Source organism: Triticum aestivum, chromosome 7A, assembly GCF_018294505.1.
Source record: "Triticum aestivum cultivar Chinese Spring chromosome 7A, IWGSC CS RefSeq v2.1, whole genome shotgun sequence".
Taxonomy (NCBI): Eukaryota; Viridiplantae; Streptophyta; class Magnoliopsida; order Poales; family Poaceae; genus Triticum; species Triticum aestivum.
The window spans coordinates 623,521,799-623,542,575 of NC_057812.1; the positions used below are offsets into that span (position 1 = coordinate 623,521,799).

The window sequence follows — 20,777 nt, forward strand, 5'->3', positions numbered from 1 at the left end:
CTAGAGTTGTCTTCCCCAACCTCTCCCTTCTCCTTGCTGGATCAAGGCACGGGAGACATCACCGGGCTGCACGTGTGTTGAACGCGGAGGTGCCGTTGTTCGGCGCTTAGATCGAAATCGACTGCGATCTGAATCGATGCGTGTATGACTCCTCCAACCGCGTTCTTGTAACGCTTCTGCATCGCGATCTTCAAGGTATGAAGATGCACTCCCTCTCTCTTGTTGCTAGTATCTCCTAGATTGATCTTGGTGACACGTAGGATTTTTTTTTGAATTATTGCTACGTTCCCCAACAGTATATACCCACGCCCACAACTCCTTTGTGTTCTACTCGTGCATATAACATCTACGCATAAACCTGGCTCGGGTGCCACTGTTGGGGAACACAGTACTTTCAAAATTTTCCTACGCACATGCAAGATCATGGTGATGCATAGCAACGACAGGGGAGAGTATTGTCTACGTACCCTTGTAGACCGTAAGCGGAAGCGTTATGAGAATGCGGTTGATGTAGTCGTACGTCTTCACGATCCGACTGATCCAAGTACCGAACGTACGACACCTCCGAGTTCAGCACACGTTCAGCTCGGTGACGTCCCACGAATTCCGATCCAGCAGAGCTTCGAGGGAGAGTTCCGTCATCACGATGGCGTGATGACGGTAATGATGATGCTACCGACGCAGGGCTTCGCCTAAGCACCGCTACGACATGACCGAGGTGGATTATGGTGGAGGGGGGCACCGCACACGGCTAAAAGATCAACTGATCAACTTGTGTGTCCATGGGGTGCCCCCCTCCCCCGTATATAAAGGATTGGAGGAGGGGAGGGTCGGCCCTCTACTATGGCGCGCCGTGGGCAGTCCTACTCCCACCAGGAGTAGGATTCCCCCCTTCCATGTAGTAGGAGTAGGAGAGAAGGAAAGGGAAAAGAGAAGAGAAGGAAGGAGGGGGCGCCACCCCTCCCCCTAGTCAAATTCGGACTAGGCCTTGGGGGCGTGCATCCTCCGCTCTCTCTTTCCCCTAAAGCCCAATAAGGCTCATATACTCCCCGGCGAATTCCCGTAACTCTCCGGTACTCCGATAAATACCCGAACCACTCAGAACCTTTCCGATGTCTGAATATAGCCTTCCAATATATCGATCTTGACGTCTCGAACATTTCAAGACTCCTCGTCATGTCCCTGATCTCATCCGGGACTCCAAACAACCTTCGATACATCAAAACACATAAACTCATAATACCGATCATCACCGAACGTTAAGCGTGCGGACCCTACGGGTTCGAGAACTATGTAGACATGACCGAGACTCATCTCCGGTCAATAACCAATAGCGGAACCTGTATGATCATATTGGCTCCTACATATTCTACGAAGATCTTTATCGGTCAAACCGCATAATGGTATACGTTGTTCCCTTTGTCATCGGTATGTTACTTGCCTGAGATTCGATCGTCGGTATCTTAATACCTAGTTCAATATCGTTACCGGCAAGTCTCTTTACTCGTTCTGTAATGCTACATCCCGTAACTAACTCATTAGCTACATTGCTTGCAAGGCTTATTGTGAAGTACATTACCAAGAGGGCCCAGAGATACCTCTCCGACAATCGGAGTGGAAAATCCTAATCTTGATCCATGCCAACTCCAAAAACACCATTGAAGACACATGTAGAGCACCTTTATAATCACCCAATTGCGTTGTGACGTTTGGTAGCACACAAAGTGTTCCTTCGGTATTCGGGAGTTGCATGATCTCATAGCCATAGGAACATGTATAGTTATGGAGAAAGCAATAGCAACAAACTAAACGATCATCGTGCTAAGCTAACGGATGGGTCAAGTCAATCACATCATTCTCTAATGATGTGATCCCGTTAATCAAATGACAACTCATGTCTATGGTTAGGAAACATAACCATCATTGATTCAACGAGCTAGTCAAGTAGAGGCAAACTAGTGACACTCTGTTTGTCTATGTATTCACACATGTACTAAGTTTCTGGTTAATACAATTCTAGCATGAATAATAGACATTTATCATGATATAAGGAAATATAAATAACAACTTTATTATTGCCTCTAGGGCATATTTCCTTCAGTCTCCAACGTATCTATAATTTTTTATTGTTCCATGCTGTTATATTATCAATCTTGGATGTTTTATAATCATTTTATAGTCATTTTATATCATTTTTGGGTACTAACCTATTGACAGAGTGGCAAGTGCCAGTTGTTGTCTTTCCATGTTTTTTACATCATAGAAAATCAATATTAAACGGAGTCCAAATGCCATGAAACTTTCGGAGAACTTTTATGGGCCAGAAGGAACACAACGGGCCCTGGCTGCGCCTGGGGGGTGCCCCGAGGCAGGCACAACCCACCAGGGCGCGCCAGGAGGCCCAGGCGCACCCTGGTGGGTTGTGCCCACCTCGGGTGCCCCCCGGACCGCCTCTTTGCTCAATAAATATCCAAATATTCCCAAAACCCTAGGGGAGTCGACGAAATATTCATCCAGCCGCTGCAGAGTCTAGAACCACCAGATCCAATCTAGACACCATCTCGGATGGGGTTCACCACCTCCATTGGTGCCTCTTCGATGATGCGTGAGTAGTTCTTTGTTGACCTTCGGGTTCGTACTTAGTAGCTAGATGGCTTCATCTCTCTCTCTCTCTCTTGATTCTCAATGCAATGGTCTCTTGGATATCCATATGATGTAACTCTTTTTGCGGTGTGTTTGTTGGGACCAATGAACTTTGAGTTTATGATCAGATCTATTTTTTTATATCCATGAAAGTATTTGAGTTTCTTTGATCTATTTTATGCATGATCTCTTATAGCATCGTATTTCTTATTCGATATTTGAGTTTTGTTTGGCAACTTGATCTATTTATCTTGTAATGGGAAGATGTGCTTTATAGTGGGTTCGATCTTACGGTGCTTGATCCTAGTGACAGAAAGGGAACTGGCACGTATGTATCGTTGCTAGTAAGGATAAAATGATGGGGTCTATCTCTACATATATAGATCTTGTCTACATCATGTCATCGTTCTTATTGCAGTACTCAATTTCTCCATGAACTTAATACACTAGATGCATGCTGGATAGCGGTCGATGTGTGGAGTAATAGTAGTAGATGCAGGCAGGAGTCGGTCTACTAATCTTGGATGTGATGCCTATATAATGATCATTGCCTGGATATCGTCATGAGTATTTGAAGTTCTATCAATTTCCCAACAGTAATTTGTTCACCCACCGCTTTGCTATTTTTCTCGAGAGAAGGCACTAGTGAAACCTACGGCCCCTGGGTCTCTTTATCATATTATTTGCCTTTGCGATATACTTTTATTTGCTTTTATTTTCATATCTATTAATCCAAAAATACTTTGCTGCACTTTATTTTATTTGCGATCTATTTATCCAATCTATTACAACCTTTTTATCATCACACACCAATTTCTGGCATAGTACCCGAAAGGGATTGACAACCCCTTTAACACGCTGGGTTGCGAGAATTTGTTATCTGTGTGCAGGGCTATTTATGTCGTGTTGCTTGGTTCTCCTACTGGTTCGATAACCTTGATTTCATATCTAAGGGAAATACATACCGCCGTTGTGCCGCATCATCCCTTCCTCTTTGAGGAAATACCGACATAGCTTCAAGCGACATCAACACGCAGGTGTCAATAATACACAATAGACCCAAGGATGACATAATTCCATCTATCTACTCGGCTACTCCATATACATGCAAGTGCTCACAAGATCATATACATGCAAGTGCTCACAAGATCATATGAAAGTACGTCTCCCAACATAGCATTATGTATAATACAAAGAGAGTAAATACTAGATGGTGTCACAAGCACTAATATTGCATACCAGATCATACCTCAACCTAGAATGAACCAACCACTCAAACATAGATGAATATAGACACAAAGATGAATGAATCATTGATATCATCAACATGTTCAATCTTACAAATTACAGGAGCAAGGAGGGAGATGTACATGGTGGCTGGCACCAGGGGTGGTGGCGGTGCCTCCTTCTCCTTCTCTTGCATGACCTTCGTGGTGGTGGCGATGGGGATGGATCTATGGAGGGAGATGAGAGGGGAGAGACCTCCACGGATGCGTGTAGTTGTGATCGATTGAGGCTGGTAGCCCAGATGACAGGCGATCCACGGGGGGTTATGCAGTATTCTTTGGCCCTAATTTGATCGCCTGGAGTGCTCGGAAACAGGCTACTGTGTCACGTAGCAGTACTGAAGCTGAGTACAAGGCTGTGGCTAATGCTACTGCAGAGATTATTTGGGTGCAGTCTTTGCTTCAGGAGTTGGGTTTGTCTCAACCACAGCCTCCTATTCTTTGGTGTGATAACATCGGTGCTACATACCTTTCTGCAAATCCAGTATTTCATGCCCGAACGAAACACATTGAAGTTGACTATCACTTTGTACGGGAACGTGTATCACAGAAGCAACTCCAGATCAAGTTTATCTCATCTAAGGATCAACTTGCAGACATCTTCACTAAGCCTTTACCACTACCACAGTTTGAGGCTGGTAGGCGCAATCTTACCTTCCTCAGTTCTTTAGAAAGTGGCTAAGATTGAGGGAGGGTGTTAGACTATGTATAGCTTCTGTACCTATGTATGTATATTGTACGTATTGTAACAGAACCATTATATATAATGAGATAAGCCACCCCTAGAGGGTTATGCTGGTTCCCAAAACTTATTGTCTTACAAGCAGCAGAGCAAGCAGCAGGGACGCGGCGCCCCGGAAGCAGCAGCGATGAGGCGGCGCGCAAACAGCAGCAGCAGCAGAGGAAGCAGCAGGGACACGGCGCCGCGAAAGCGGCGGCAGCGGCGCGGCGGCGTACAAGCAGCAACAACGGAGCCGCAAGCAGTAGCAGCGGAGCAAAGCAGCAGCCGCGCGCATGACCCAGGAGCTGATTGCGTTTTGGATCCCCCCCCCCCCCCCACCCCCCAAGGGTCCCTATGCAAAAATACCAATGACCAACAATTATGCCACATCAGCTTTTGCAGGACCCACATGTCATAATCATGGTTAAAATGTCAGAGACCTGTCAGTGTTTTCTGCAAAATATTAGGCCAAGAATTAGTGGTTTTCAGCCCAAATTCGTAGAAGTGTCTTTTCTGCAACCCTACATTGTAGTGTGGTGGTTTTTTGCAATTCACTCGTAAAATAATAATCTAAACGCTTTTATATTTTTTTATGAAGGAACTACAAATCTGTGTCAAATACCAGATTTTTACACTTGACAAAAGGCTTGTGGGGTGCACCACAGAAAGGATTGCCGTTCAAGGATAGTCGCTGCTATCCCATGACCGGTGGGGCTGGCCGAGTATTTCAAGTTCTAGATTTGTCTTAAGTCAATCAAAGTAAAGTTTGACTAATTTTATAACAAAATTGTTAATATCTTCAGCATCAAATATATAGTATGAACATATCTATTATAATGGATGTAATGAAGCCAATTTGGTCGTGTAGATGTTTATATATTTTTCTACAAACTTGTCTGACTTAGGATAAACCTAAAAACTGCAAATAAATTGAATATCCTCTAGTTTTGCATGGAGTAGACGATGACTAGATATGAATAGATGACAATGAGGCGAACGTACGACTGTACTCTAGAAGTAAACCTTGGTGTCCTTCGGGCCGGGCTTTGCAAAGCCCCAGCTCAAAATCTCAAGCCTGAGCCCGAGCTCAGTTCGGACCAGCCCGAAACCCATGAACGTTGCTCTTTTTATAAAAATAATCATTTTGGGGGTATTTAACTGAAATATTATACCTATATTTGTAATAAAATAATGATTTATGCTTTGTTTGGGCTTTTCTTCAGGCTTTCCTGAGCCCAGCCTGGCCTGAATGCCGGGCTTTCGGGTCAGGCTGTCCATGCCCAGGTCTACCTACAAGCACCATCATGCAGCTGGTGAGTATGATTTGATTATATTAGAAAGGCAAAAGTTTTACCTTTTTATTGTTTTCCTAATTTGACTTGTAATTAACAACTAATCCCTATTCTATAGTTCGCCCCTTCCAAAATATTTGAAGATCACTATTAGTCATATGTCAAACTAACCATGTTTATAGAATATCAATATCCACAACATCAAACATATATTATGAAAAATATAAAAAAACAAGATGAACATGGTTCGACACGCACCCATGTGAATAGTAAATTAAAAAAATGCTAGGAAATTTTGAAAAATTCTAAAATTTTGGGTATCAAACTTGGCCGACCATTCCAGTCACGTGTGAAGTTTCGTGAATTATTGACATCTGTGGTATTCTTAGTGAAGAAAATAGAATTGGGACCTTACTATTCATCAAACAATGTTTTTTTTAATATAGCTTCCATTTTGTCATTTTTGCCCAAATACCAAGGATGCCATTTCTTCATGAAACTTCATACGCGAGTGTAGCGGTTGATTATGCATATCACAAGAAATATTCAGATTTTTTAATTTTTAGTATTTTTTAATTTACTATTCATAAGGGGTGCGCGTGAAACCATGTTCGCCAAATCTGTGTCCATAAAAGTATACTTTATATAAATCTAATAAAACTAATTTGATATTGTAGATGTTGGTATATTTTTCTATAGATTTGATCAAACCTACAAAAATTTGACTTAATTAGGACAAACCTATAACATCAAATATTTTAGAACGGAGGGAGTTAAACTTTTAAGAACTTAATACATAGAAATAGAATATAGTTGTAGAATGAGTGTGTTGGGGAAGCAGAAATGACCCATACCTCTTGTGCCATGACCCATGAGTTTAGAGTCAGAAATACGTAAAACAAAAGGCACACACGAGGTGCCTTTGGTATTGTGCTCAATTCGCGTTGTGTCGTGACCTACTTCATGTGGATAATTAATCCTTGGACGAAATAAAAAACAAGCGCCACTATGGGCACTGAATGAATCCGATGAGACTTCTTCGACACAACCAGCATATGATACCTAAAACTCCAAAATGAAAGCTGCGGCAGAGAGAAAAGAAGATACCAAAACCTCTGCCGGAACCTAGATACTCCTGCCACTCCATTCATTTCCTTGATGCCACTCCATCGTCTCCTATAACGGTCGGATATGTACATGGGCATCTCATTAAATTACCCAGTACGCAAGTGACCGCGCCGCCATTGTTTGGATAGGTAGATTGTGAGTAGAGAGCAGAGCAGTCCATCCGCTCGCTCGCAATGTCGTCCGATTTCGACGAAGAAGACCAGAACGTCCCTTATGCACATCCACCAGGTGGTTCCGTAATTTTATTTCATTCATTAATCAAAGCATCATTGCATCTCATTCATTCATAAATCATACTCTATTGATCACTGAACAAAATGATGAATGGTGATGCAGGCCCGCCTCTGCTGGACAGAGCGGACATCGTGCGGCTCAGGTGGCACGCCAGCGACCGGGCGCCGCTGCACGACAACCGGCAGCAGGTGCTGCTGGAGGTCCACGACGCGTCCGCCGCCGCCGCCGGCGACCGCCTCGGGCTGGATCTCGTGGCCGTCCTGGACGTCAGCAAGAGCATGAGGAAGAAGGACCGGCTGGGCAAGATGAAGACCGCCATGCACTTCGTCATCAACAAGCTCGGGCCCAAGGACCGCCTCTCCATTGTCAAGTTCTCCGAGGAGGCTGAGAGGCTGTGCTCGCTCCTCTCCGTCACCCCCGTTAACAAGCCACACCTCATGAACATCGTCGACAGCCTGCAAGTCATCGACCCCACCAACATAAGAGACGGCCTCGAGACCGCCCTCGGCGTCCTCGCCCGCCGACGCATCACCGGCGGCCGCGTCGCCAGCATCTTTCTCTTGTCCGACGGGGACGAGAACATAGGGCATGCGACCAACGTTGATGTCAGTGATGTGCCGGTCTACACGTTTGGTTTTGGTACTGACTTCGATCCCAAGGTACATGCTGAATTGTTCTCAGAAATGTTTTTCCATCATATCGTTTCCTTTTTTTCCGCCTGGGTAAAGAATTTATCATTCCTTGTGTTGAAAATTCATCCTATGAATCTTTACTCATACCCACGAATGACAAAACATTATGACACACTTTACAAAAATTCGACGAAACTAGGTAACGGTGCATGCTAGTCACGAAGAAAATGTTATGACATGCTCCGAAATAAGAAGAAAAAAACTCAAGAAAACATCATGTTATACACTGAAAACCCTCCATAAAAGTAGTAGAAATCATGGCACATATCTCTATGGTGGCAAAAGATGGTGGATCCTACTCCATGCGCCCATACTTACATAGGGTACTCGTGTTTCATTAGTCCCTTGATCGGGTACCCGAAGCTCGCTTTGTGGAAGCATTAATTTTTCTTGATTAAACTTTGACAATCATGATACTATATTAATTATATGTTATATAAATTTAATTTGTTTTTTGAATATCAGTACAGACACAAGCGTTCATATACACGCGCATACACTTACCCCTATGAACGCGCGCACACACACACTACTCCTATGAGTACCTCCGAAAGACCGAGCCGGCATATCATCTTGAAACTTATGAAGTCACCATAGGCACCTTGTCGCCGACGAGAACGTCTCCTCCCACGGAATGTGCATCGCCGATAATCCTGAAATAAATTCAGTAATAAATGCGAGCAGCAGGATTTGAACCCTGGTGGGCAGGGGATACCACAATCCCTTTAACCATCCAACCACATGTTGGTTCGCACAAATTTAATTTGTTAGAATGTACACTAAAATGATATTATTTTTGTGACAAATAGCTTAAGGTTTGTTGGTCAAAATGATGATTAAAGTTATATCACAAAATCCGCATGCACATGTAAATAGACACTCTGGGGTACCTCAACGTACCTGTAAATGTTTGAACCACGCGGTCCGAACACTTTTTGTTATCCAACGCAGTATTGGCATGTCTGATTTTCCGCAAACTGGAAGCAAACTTGGAGAAACTTTGCGGCAGTTCGAACACTATGTTGTAGTGTCCTTACAGCCCATATGCTTTGTCCTTTAGGTCCGCCGGACGCACCTCTATTATTCGGATTTGATGCGTATTTAGGAGACACAATTGGATGATCAGCTTCCATATCGTGTCCGTGAACGTGTCTAGGCGCAGTCCGCAAATAGACAGTGTTTCCGTTTTAAGGGATAGTGTTGGAGATGCCCTAACGCGCATGGTACAAAATAACTACATCTACTGCTGGAGTTTAAAAAAAAATACATACATCTGCAATTGTCCCACATAACCTTCCCGCACTTGATCGACTCACCTGACCTCAGACTAGTAGAACTTTGCAAACTTCCTATTGTACACATTCTTTACTTTCTTTTTGCATAGGTGGCAAATTGTCATAGTTTCCAATCGAAACTTTACATGTACATACTCAATCCACAACCGATGTTTGTTCAAAACCTTGATAAAAAGATAAGGTGCATCCTGATTTTTTACATGCATGCATGCATACTACTCCTTCTGTTCCTAAATACGTATAAGTCTTTTTAGAGATTACATACGAAGTAAAATGAGTGAATCTGTATACCAGACTATGTCTATATACATCTTTAGAAAGACTTATATTTAGAAACGGAGAGATAGTAGTATTTTGATAATTAAGTATTCACTGTGCATATATTTCTGAACGAAGGTGCTGGACGAGATTGCAAGGCGGAGCAAAGGAGGAACATTCAACTTCGTAGATGACGGGGAGAACATGACCGAGCCCTTCTCGCAGATCCTGGGTGGCCTCCTCAGCATCGTTGTCCAGGACCTCAAGCTCATCGTGTCCCCACAGCCAGGCGACTCCATACTAGAGGACGTGGACTCCCGTCTCTACCAGCAAACACGGGACGACAACTCCGGCGCGGTAATCGTCCATTTCGGCGATCTCTTCGCCGGAGAAATACGCAGGGTTATCGCCCACATCCGCCTCCCTGCCGTCGGCCAGAAGAAGAACGCCACTGCCATCGTCGCCCAGTGCTCCTATAGGTACATAGTACATGTGTGTGTGTGTATATATATATATATATTCCCAATGTACGTCCATACATCTCCATTATTAACTAAGATTTGCACACGTGCAGTGTTCGGGGACAACCTTTCTACTCCCGTAGACTGCCGGTCCCTATGCGCCGCACCCCAACCGGATCGGCTGACCCGAGCCGCACGATGCCGGGGGGGCTGAGGACCGAGCGGGCCCGCCGGCAGCACGTAACCTTCCTAGACGAGGTGCGTACGATGGCGGACGGCGGTGACCTCCACGGCGCCCAAGGGAAGCTGGTGGAGGCCAGGAACGATATTGCACATGAGCAGTCCAACCCCATGATCGACTTCCTCAGGGCCACGCTGGACAAGCTCATGGCGCTCATCACGTCGCCGGATCAACACGCCGGCTTCCGCGCCTACCTGCGGTCGCTCAGGACGTCGCATGACCGCGAGCGCGTGGCGGCCACGGGCGACGTCAAGGGCGTCAGGCTCTTCGAGACGCGGCACACGAGTGCTTTCCGGGGGCAGGCCAAGCGGTTTGAGAAGCAGGCCACCATGGGGCAGCGGCCGCCGGCCCACCACGGCTCCAACTTCAACGAGGAGGACGACACGAATAGACTCAGACAAAGAGAAGAGGGCCGCACGCGCATGGAGAGGCCGGTTGCGGTGGAGGCGAGGAACAATAGGCCCTGGAAGACCTGGTGGGGGGACGACGACAAGCGGCACAGGAGCTCCGCCAGGTCCACGTCCGCGTGTGCGTGGGTGCTGTGCATCCTGTGCGTGCTGCTCGTCATCGGCGCCATCGTCCTCGGCGTCCTGCTGTTCGCCGTCTACAACCACAAGATGCCGTACCTGGCGGTCGCCGACGCGCAGCTGGGGGCGCTCCAGTACGCGGGCCAGGACGGCACCGTCCAGAACCTTCAGCTCTCCATCGCCTTCCTGGCCATCAACAAGGACTCCAGGGCGGACGCCTCTTTCTCCCGCGTCAACCTCGCCCTCAAGCTCCAAGGAGTCGACATGCTTCTCTTCCGTGCGCCGCCGTTCGTGGTGCCACCGGATAGCTCCATGCCGCTGCAGTACAACGACGTGGTGTCCACGGGGCGCAGGCTGGACAAGGCTGGGATGCGCTCCATGGACAAGTCGCTCAACGCCGGCGTCGTGCCGTTCGACCTCCACGGCAAGGTGCGCACGCGCGGGAACACGGGCATCTTCCAGAACACCCAGTTCTGGACGCGCTTCTCGTGCCGTCTACGCTTCTTCTTCCCCGGTAACGGCACCGTCCTCCCCGCAGACCGCCGCAGTTGCCGCTCCAGGTGGCCGTAGCGGTTAGATTCTCCAACGCTTCCGCTTTTAAATGAAGCAAAAACACACATGTATGTGTATACCCCACCTGCAAGAGCCAACTCTGTTAACCTAGCACGTGTAAAATACGTTCATAAATTATTAGTAACATTTTATGGCGGAGACCGCCCTCCGCATCGAGGGAGCCAACCCTAACACCGCCACCCTCCTCCTTCCCCTTTCCTCGCCTTTGCTGCCGCCCGAGGTGCCCTTCGGCTCGCGTGTGCAACACTGATGAAGGTGGTGATGCCGATTCGGTGGCTTCGTGCCTCGCAAGTCTGCCGTCGTTCCTTCGATGAAGCTCCTTCTCCGCCTCGATCTGCCACCGCCGTCATCAGATCGTTGCTCTTGTTCCTTTTTTTAAATGTAACACCTTGCATTTCATAAATCACCGTGGACCAGCCAAATCGGCGATCACCGCATCGAATACAACTCTAGGGAGGTCTACCGACCATACTTGGTAGTCGGCATTGACATTCCGCCTACCAATAGCCGCAAGCTCATGGGCAGGAACATTACACACACGAGAACAGTAGGAAACATTCCAATCAATAAAACCAATCTAAAGAAGGTATTTGATCTCACGGAACAGGGTGCCCAGGTTAGATCGGTCGAGAGCAGTCGTCGTTGCAGCTTGCTGGATCCCGATGCAGTCCGTCTCAAAAACGACTCGTCCCATACCCTGACTTTCAGCTAGCTTAATTGCATGAAGCAGGGCACATGCATCCGCATGTAGGGCCTCGCCCATATGTGAAAGGCTTCCTGCGGCGGCAAGGATCACCTCACCATTGTGATCCCGAGCGATGCATCCCCAACCCGCGAGTCCAGTCCCCGGATCAAAAGATCCATCCAAATTGATCTTGACTACGTCGGTGGTCGGGCGGATCCAGCTGGGTTTTGGTTTAGGATTGCTCTGACCCTGCTCTCCACAATATAGGCGCCATTCTGCAATGTGCTTTGACAACGTGAAGGTGAACTCCTGGATCGTAGCCCTCTGTTCGTTGTGGTTTGCCTTGTTTCGCTCCGTCCACCACATCCACAGCAGGCAGATAGTATGTAGTTTCTCGTCCTCCGGCAAGGAAACAATAAGGTTCAGGAGTTGGCGCGGTGATTGGCATGGTAATAGCTTCTGCCGTGTCTGTTCTAACCCGCACGCCTTCCACATCTTCTAGCCAAAAGGGGATAAGATTCCGTCTACATTGGCAGCGGTATGGTATCTTGCCGAGCCTTGTGCTCTGGCAAATCCTATCCTTTGCAGGTGCTTGGTGTTGTCCATTTTCATCGTTATTCATGCTTCAGCGCCTTCATCTAACAACTCTAGTGTGGCAATATGTCTTAGCCACAGCGGGCGATAGTGTCTGTGTGGACGACTACTCATTCTTGTGGGTTTGCTCGTACTGCTTCTCCTTTGGAAACTTGGGCTCCGTTGATCTGGGTTTTTGTGAAATGCTCTGCCGATCGCCGGTACGGCATCCTTTGCGCCAAAGTGAGAGGGTTGGAGCCCTTTGCAGTGGCAGAGATAGATCATGATTTGGCCCATGTATGGTCCTTTGGGTGCAGTAAGAGCATCTACAACCGGACTCCCTGAATTGACCCAACCGGACCCCTCGAAGGCACCTTAATCGACTGGGCTATCCGGCATTCCTCATATTGCCCCGATGTGTGGGGCAATACTTGGAGTGTTCAGGCGTGTCCGACCAGTGGTCCTTCGTCCATCACGTAGGATCTGAAACCATCATATAGCATTTTTTTATTCTTTCTCTCTCTTCATCTTCATCAATCACACACATGTGGCCGGGCATATAAGAAAAAACTGAAGGACATGATTGTAGAAACAAAAAAAATTAGGAGGTGAGCAGTCACTTTCCGCGGACGCGCCAGACGTGTCCTCGGACGTTTGAGGGGCAAAATTAGGCGTATGCCACTGTAGATGCTCTAAGCGAAAGGATGCATGCTCGATAGTGGCGTCCTCCCTTGACGCTTGTTCTTGCCGCTGCCTTTGAGTTGTTCTTCCTGTGCACCATGTATCAACTGCATCCTTTTTCTTCTTTGTAATCTTTCGCTCTTGTACTCTTGCCCAGTTGATAGCTTTGTCAATGGAAAGCCGGGTTGGGCCTCTCATCTATAAAAATAAACATTTTTACTGGTCTAACTCTTAGTCGAATGAGAACCAATCATTCGACTATACAGATCATCTAATTTCTCATCGTCTAAAGGCATGGGCAATGTGGTGATGCTAAAGAGTACTGAATTTGTACTATTTCTTCTAGTTTTAACTTTTTTAAAGAAAAACAGCGCCATGTATGGTGTTTTTGGACCAATTTAATCCTGCACGAAAGTCTTTGGACGGATGATCATATTTTTCAACTAGTTGCACCAAAATGAACCCACCACAGTAACCACATAAATTTGTATACTGCACGTGTAATTAACTCAACAAGGATTGTGTGCACTGTAGCTTTTTGTTTAGCTTTTTGACGTGTCAAGAAGTGGGTATATCATTCCTCCTGTTATTTAATCTTGTTATCTCTACTATATATACAACCTTGAGGGTCACACTCTCATGGTTCATTTGTGTCGGTCTCTACTCTCTCAGGGTTTATTTTAGACTTCTTTTGATCTAGTTTTCCTTATAAGCCAGATCAATCTCATGTCATTATGGCCACTTTGAAATATATTCAGATGAAGAGTCTTTCCCCGTGACCATTTAAAAAAGAAAATCTTGTGCAGATCTGTGATATTGCTATACTTTTACTAACATGCACCCGGAAGGACGAAAGTTGTTGTGTCCACATAACTTGTGAGCCGGGACAATCATACGGCTGCTGATGATTGACAGCAATTACGGCCGATGATGATCAACACGGTCCACGAATGAATGAACGTCGCCGGTGCACGTACATTGCATGGCCCCGGCTGGAGCCGGACGCGTACAATGAATGAGCTCGTAGTCCTTGATCGTGCCGTGCCGCGCCGATGGAGCTAGCTGGCACGCGTACGACCGATCAAATGATTCCCAAGTTCCAACCCCAGCCTTTTCATGGGGTGCGTATGGGTGTTAGGGTGTACCACACCAGCTACCGCGTGCGTGCGTAGGCCACATATATATCGCCAACTGGTCATGGATATCCTCTGAAAAGTCGGGAAACGTCCACAGTTCTACACATACCGCCATACCGGAGGAAGAAGAAAAAACGTAGGGCCATAGCTACAGATTAGGAGCCGTTGCATCCAGAAATATGCTGCACGTCTCGATCGGTTTTAATGTGCTACTGTACGTACGTACGCGGGCCTGTCTGCCTGTGGCATCGCCGTGCTAACACTCTCATTGTCCATCACAAGCTACATACAGTGCCGGCCGGCCTGCCTGCCCTCTCTCCTCTCCTCTGGCGCCAACTCACTGGCAAACTCCTCTACATTTCGCAGCAACACCCACCCATCCATCCGGCACGCCACGGTTATCTCCTGACCACCATATAAACCCCTCATGCCCTACTCGTCCCACTCACACAAACACAAGCTTCCTTCCATCCAGCTTTCTCCCCAGCAAAACAAATTCCAAAAAAAAATTGAATTTTCAAGTAGACAAACATTCTTGATTTTTCTCCCCATGTATAAATTTTCATGAGGAGATCACATTGTTGCTGCTTTGGGTAAAGAACCATGACAGACATCCCAGCATGTATTTTTGTCATGAGCACGTCAAATGTTATTTATTCACAATTTTTTTTGGAGGGAAGGAGAACATTAAGCAGTCTATGCCACAACTTTTGCGGAACCCTTTCAAAGTTATACCACAACAGGTGTCATATGATGGTACCATGCCTATTTTCATCTTGTTCTGACTTCATTTGCATCTTCTGAAATTAAAATACCAATAACCTCTATGTTAGGGTCTAGTCTTGGCAGCCTCATGTTTGGAATTCATTTCCTTCTGTTGGATAAGGCTTAAACATAGACCAAGATCACAATCCAATTTTGAAGACTTTTTCAAGCAATTGCAATTGAACGTTGACTTATATGCACTAAATGCCTAGAAAATACACTTAATCTTACAAAAGAAAATAGAGAGTGGGAAAGAGAAGAGAAGAGAAAAAAGAGAAAAAAAAACTATAGGTAATAACAACAAGCACAAAGGATAAAACAAAGGAAATATTGTACAAAAGAAATGAAACAAAAGAAAGAAAGAAGAAAAATAAAAGGATTTATTTTACAAAGTATTTTACAAGAAACACTCGCGAACACCTTGCTTTGCCTAGTGTAACACTCGGCGAAGCTCTTTTTCTGCCGAGTTCCTTGTTTTTACCAAGTGTTTTGCTCCTAGTACTTGGCAAAGACCTTATTTGCGGAGTGCTCGATAAAATGCAGTTGGCAAATGACCCAACACTTGGCAAAACACAGCTTTTCCAGTAGTGAGAGTGACAAAAAGGATCGGAGGGAGTAGTATGATCTTTTACTGAGCTAAAATGATATAGTATGATGATTTCATTTAAAAAAATTGTAGTGTGATGATGCAAATCATATTCACGTACCAATGCATGACTGTATATAAACAACGATTAGGAAAATGAGTAGCTACAGCGTACAGATTAACATCTCTGACGTATGAGCCCAAGATATTTCTTGGTATTTTGTGGCCCAGCTGATACGGTGGTACTACGACCCCAATACCCATGATGATTCCATGGAATGGTTGGAACTTGGAAGGGTGGGGTCAATATAATGAGATCGGAGGCCACTTGATGGATCGTCCTTCGCCAGCTCACTCGATGGGCACAGCCAGAGGCAGAAACAATGGCAGATTCGAGCATGGATGGATGGAGCCGGTGTAGCGAATTCAAGTGGAGTTGAAAGGTGGCGCCTATGGAGACTGAGAAACAATTTTTGTTTTCAGAGGCAAAAGTGAAAAAATGTGAACTGCATTCTTGCAAGGCTAAGCTGTTATTTGCACCAGTGGAAAGTTCTCTGCGACGATGCCCAAGCTACTCTACTCCAAAGATGTATCATGTTGATGGACAAGCGGCGTGGGGAGCTGATGCGAATTGCCTAGAGCTGAAGCAGGGGAGGGACGCATGATAACAGGGGAGGAAGGAGAGAGAGGAGCTGAAGCTGATGCCTGGCTTCGATTTCACCCTTTCTGTTGTTTTCATGGGTCATGTAATAAGTAGTGGTTAAAAAGAGTTTCTTATGGGACACGGAGGAATTGATCCCGGGCACCAGTGATCTCGGATGAACAGTAAAATCAGAAAAAAATAGTAAAACAATTCAAAAAAATCTGAAATTATTTGTCAAGAAACTTTGATGTTTTTTCTACATGCCTACCAATTTTCGTAATGAAATGACATTTGTGGAGGTCCCGGCAAAAAAAACAAAATCATGCTCCAAAAAAACTGTTTTTGGATACATTTTGGAGCATCGATTTTGTCTTTTTTTTCAAGACCTGCATGAATGTCATTTTTTTCATGAAATTTTGCACGCATGTGAAAAAGATATCAATGTTTGTTGCCAAAAAAATTCAGATTTTTTTGAACTATTTAAATATTTTTTTCGCGTGTACTGTAGCAAAGGGAGCCTGTGAGCTCGAGCTCACAATAGCACTTTCGTTTCTTATGGTACTATCTTCCGTGAGGTGTGAGAGAGCTTCTGCTCTCAGTTGAGTTGGGTGGCATAGTTTCCCATTTGGTAGTAACCTTTAGTTTCGGTCCAAACTGGATGTTGTTTGTTCTGCTTCGATATATAATATTGGGGCAAGGAGGGCAACCCCTTCCTTTCAAAAAAAAAAGGTGGCGCCATTAAGCAAGGCTGGCGTTGGGGATTTAGACCCGTGTCGGCGCATGGGATGCGCTCCGCCGCACGCCTTGATTGATCTTCAACGCGTCCGGCCGGTTCAGGCCGGCCGGCGTCAATTCGTTCGTGGCCCCTGCGCGGCTGCGTTAATCATCACATCAGTATGCGTAAGTGTGACTCCAGAAGACCAGAATTATATGTACACAGTACAGTAGTACAACCCTCCTTAGCAGACCTGCATTGTGAATTGTGATTTATGAACAAGTCGAACCGGCTAGCGGCAGGTCTTAGCGGGCAGGCCGTGATACAAGTCGAGATGGGTCACGTACGTACTCACGCGTGCTCTCTGCGGTGACCATGCACGTGGACCAGCACATATGGACGACGAAACCGACATGCATCGGCCATATGCATGCACGCTGGTTCCGCTTTGGCCACGCGCGCGCGCGGTACTGGTCTACCGGATACGTTCGCGTTTTCGATCGAGCTGGCTGGCTGGCTGGAGGGGCGCTCCGTCCGCGCACAAATATCAATCTTCGCACGGCCGATCTCTTGACGGCAGCCGGCCCTGCCCAGACAGCTGTGCCGGTACGCCTCCGTGTATGCGCATGGCCCGCCGCGTACCTCCGGCAGCCCGGCCGGCGCGTGCAGACCTTCGCAGTGCGGCCTAGGCCGGCTTTCGCTTATCTCATTTTGGGTCCACACCTTATCTCATTCGTGGTACGGATGCCGGAGACGGGGCCGAGCCGCCGAGGTCAGTCCCCACACCGACGCGAGGTTCGTCGCGTCTCCGTTGGCACCTTGCTGCATGTAGCTAGCCTCCCGCACCGCACCGGTGGCGTCTGTGGCCTCCTGCATGCACACGCACTTACAGGGCAACGTGGCCCTCTCGGCCCAAAGCCAAATTCGATGGATCCTGGACAGGGTCTTTAAAATATCGCCCCACATCTGATATCCACCGTAGGAAATTCAAATAATGTCTCTCCACCAGCTCTACCCATTCGACAATTCTCGCGATGCACAGTGATGGCACTGAAATGATTGTTTATTCCATTATTATTTGGCAGGTGCGACATTCATGTGTGGCATTCACGGGCGCGCCGGCTGCAGCCTACCGTCGACCGGCCGGAACTACGCACAATGTACGTATTTCGCCGGAGCAGCGGTGACCATGGCCTGGTGGCGCGGAGCACGTACACACTGCAATTCACTTTTGTCTGTGTCGACCCAAAGCTGCGGATGAAATGGATCGTCCGTTGGATTCATGATTTTATGTGTCGTCCTTGTGTGCGACTAAAAACTGTCAGTACGGAGTTTCCGAATCCGGGTACTTTTGATCCCGATAGGGAATTTGGTGAAAACACGCACTATTATAGCTTAAATATATTATACACCTACATAAAAAATCCTGCATATTGAGAATGGAGACAAGTACGTATGTGTAATAAAGTGTAAAGATGATCATTTAGGCATGTTGAAAAATTACGGAATGAAATAAAGAAACACGGTGTAACAAGGTACATCATGCAACGGATCGGATGGAGCCGGTGTAGCTAATTCCTACATCATACATCGGCGGACTTGAAAGGTGACGCGTAGGACTGCTCCTTGGATCGCCATTAAGCAAGCCTGGCGTTGGGATTTAGACCCCTGTCGGCGCATGGGATGCGCCTTGATTGATATTCAACTCGTCCGGCCGACTCAGGCCAGGGCCATGCTGTGCAATGCAGTGTACCTGCGCGCGTGATGCAATGGCGACGATAAATTCGCTCTGAGTCTGCGCGCTGCGCCAATCACCAGTATGCGTAAGTGTGACTCCAGAATTATATGGATACAGTGGTAGTGTAGTATTACAACCCTCTGAACCCTCTATACATAGATTTAGCCTGGTCATAGTGGGGAGTAACTTATACTAGTGTCATGCATATGATATTAGTCTAAATTACTAGCTCTATATTGCAAAGTAACATAGTAGTAGTTTCATAGATGACTTTATTTATTAGTTTGTAGACTCATCATTTCTCGTGAAGTGCTATGTTACATTAACATATTAGGCTGGTCACAGTGGGAGTAACATCAGTAGTAACATCACACTTTTCAAGATAATTTTTCTTATGTGGCACATATTTAATGATGAGAGAGATGATGATGGTAACTTAGCTAGTTACTGTAACATCACACATACCAAGACAATATGAGTCTATAGGCTAATAAATGAACCATAACATGACAACACATATATGTTACTACCCACTGTGGAGATAGTAACATAGCCTAGTAAAATGTAATGTTACTAGTCTAAGTTACTCCATATTGTGACTAGTCTTATGTTACTTTAAACACATCTCTATTCATTAACTACATGCCACAGAGAAGGAAAAAAAATAAAGTGTGCTATGTTACTATTTACTCAGGTTCGAGCTGAAACGGCTAGACGAGGGGAGGTGCGCTGGCGCTCCGTCCTCTCACGAAAATCAAGGCCTGTTTGGTTCCAATAAGTCACCTGACTTATAAGTCAGGTGACTTAAAACCAATGACTTATAAGTCAGGTGACTTAAAACCAATGACTTATAAGTCACGCCTGTTTGGTTGTCACCTGACTTATAAGTCGCCTTCCCACCTTGTTTTTTAATGTATAAAGATGATGGGACCCACGTAAAAGGGGGTGACTTATAAGTTTTAAGTTGAGGTGAAGCAACTTATGATTTATAAGTTGGGGTGACTTATAAGTTGGGTCTGTTTGACAAAATAAGTCATATTTTTCACTTTTCGACTTATAAGTTGGTGACTTATTTGGAACTAAACATGGCCTCATGTGACGCCCCGATTTAATCATACACTAATCATACACGCAAACGTGTACGATCAAGATCAGGGACTCACGGGAAGATATCACAACACAATTCTACAAATAAAATAAGTCATACAAGCATCATATTACAAGCCAGGGGCCTCGAGGGCTCGGATACAAGAGCTCGATCATAGACAAGTCAGCGGAAGCAACAATATCTGAGTACAAACATAAGTTAAACAAGTTTGCCTTAAGAAGGCTAGCACAAACTGGGATACAGATCGAAAGAGGCGCAGGCCTCCTGCCTGGGATCCTCCTAAACTACTCCTGGTCGCCGTCAGCGGGCTGCACGTAGTAATAGGCACCTCCTGAGTAGTAGTAGTCGTCATCGACAGTGGCATCTGGCTCCTGGGCTCCATCGTCTGGTTGCAGCAATCGGATATAGGAAAGGGGAAAAGGGGAAGAAAAGCAACCGTGAGTACTCATCCAAAGTACTCACAAGCAAGGAGCTACACTACATATGTATGGATTGGTATCAAATGGAATAAGGGTATCATATGTGGACTGAACTGCAGAATGCCGAAATAAGAGGGGGATAACTAGTCCTTTCGAAGACTACGCTTCTCCATCTTGCAGCAGGAGAAGAGAGTAGATGGTAAGTTCACCAAGTATCATCGCATAGCATAATCCTAACCGATGATCCTCCCTTCGTCGCCCTGTGAGAGAGCAATCACCGGTTGTATCTGGTACTTGGAAGGTTGTGTTTTATTAAGTATCCGATTCTAGTTGTCATAAGGTCAAGGTACAACTCCGGGTCGTCCTTTTACCGAGGG

At 46.1% G+C, this 20,777-nt stretch overlaps 1 protein-coding gene across 1 annotated transcript; it reads left to right on the plus strand.

Annotated features, from left to right (window-relative positions):
- The first annotated feature begins 7,163 nt into the window (after positions 1–7,163).
- LOC123153355 (uncharacterized) lies at positions 7,164–11,564 on the plus strand. Its single transcript, XM_044572513.1, has 4 exons — positions 7,164–7,298; positions 7,407–7,963; positions 9,688–10,028; positions 10,124–11,564. The coding sequence occupies exons 1-4, from the start codon at positions 7,244–7,246 to the stop codon at positions 11,346–11,348; spliced, it is 2,178 nt and encodes a 725-aa protein (XP_044428448.1). The 5' UTR covers positions 7,164–7,243; the 3' UTR covers positions 11,349–11,564.
- The last annotated feature ends 9,213 nt before the right edge of the window (positions 11,565–20,777 follow it).

Bases quoted from the DNA above. Each gene is read 5' to 3' on its own strand.
- LOC123153355 (XM_044572513.1), top strand. From the start codon at position 7,244: ATGTCGTCCGATTTCGACGAAGAAGACCAGAACGTCCCTTATGCACAT. The intron at 7,299-7,406 runs GTGGTTCCGTAA...ATGGTGATGCAG, and splicing joins CCCTTATGCACATCCACCAG to GCCCGCCTCTGCTGGACAGA. The intron at 10,029-10,123 runs GTACATAGTACA...GCACACGTGCAG, and splicing joins GTCGCCCAGTGCTCCTATAG to TGTTCGGGGACAACCTTTCT.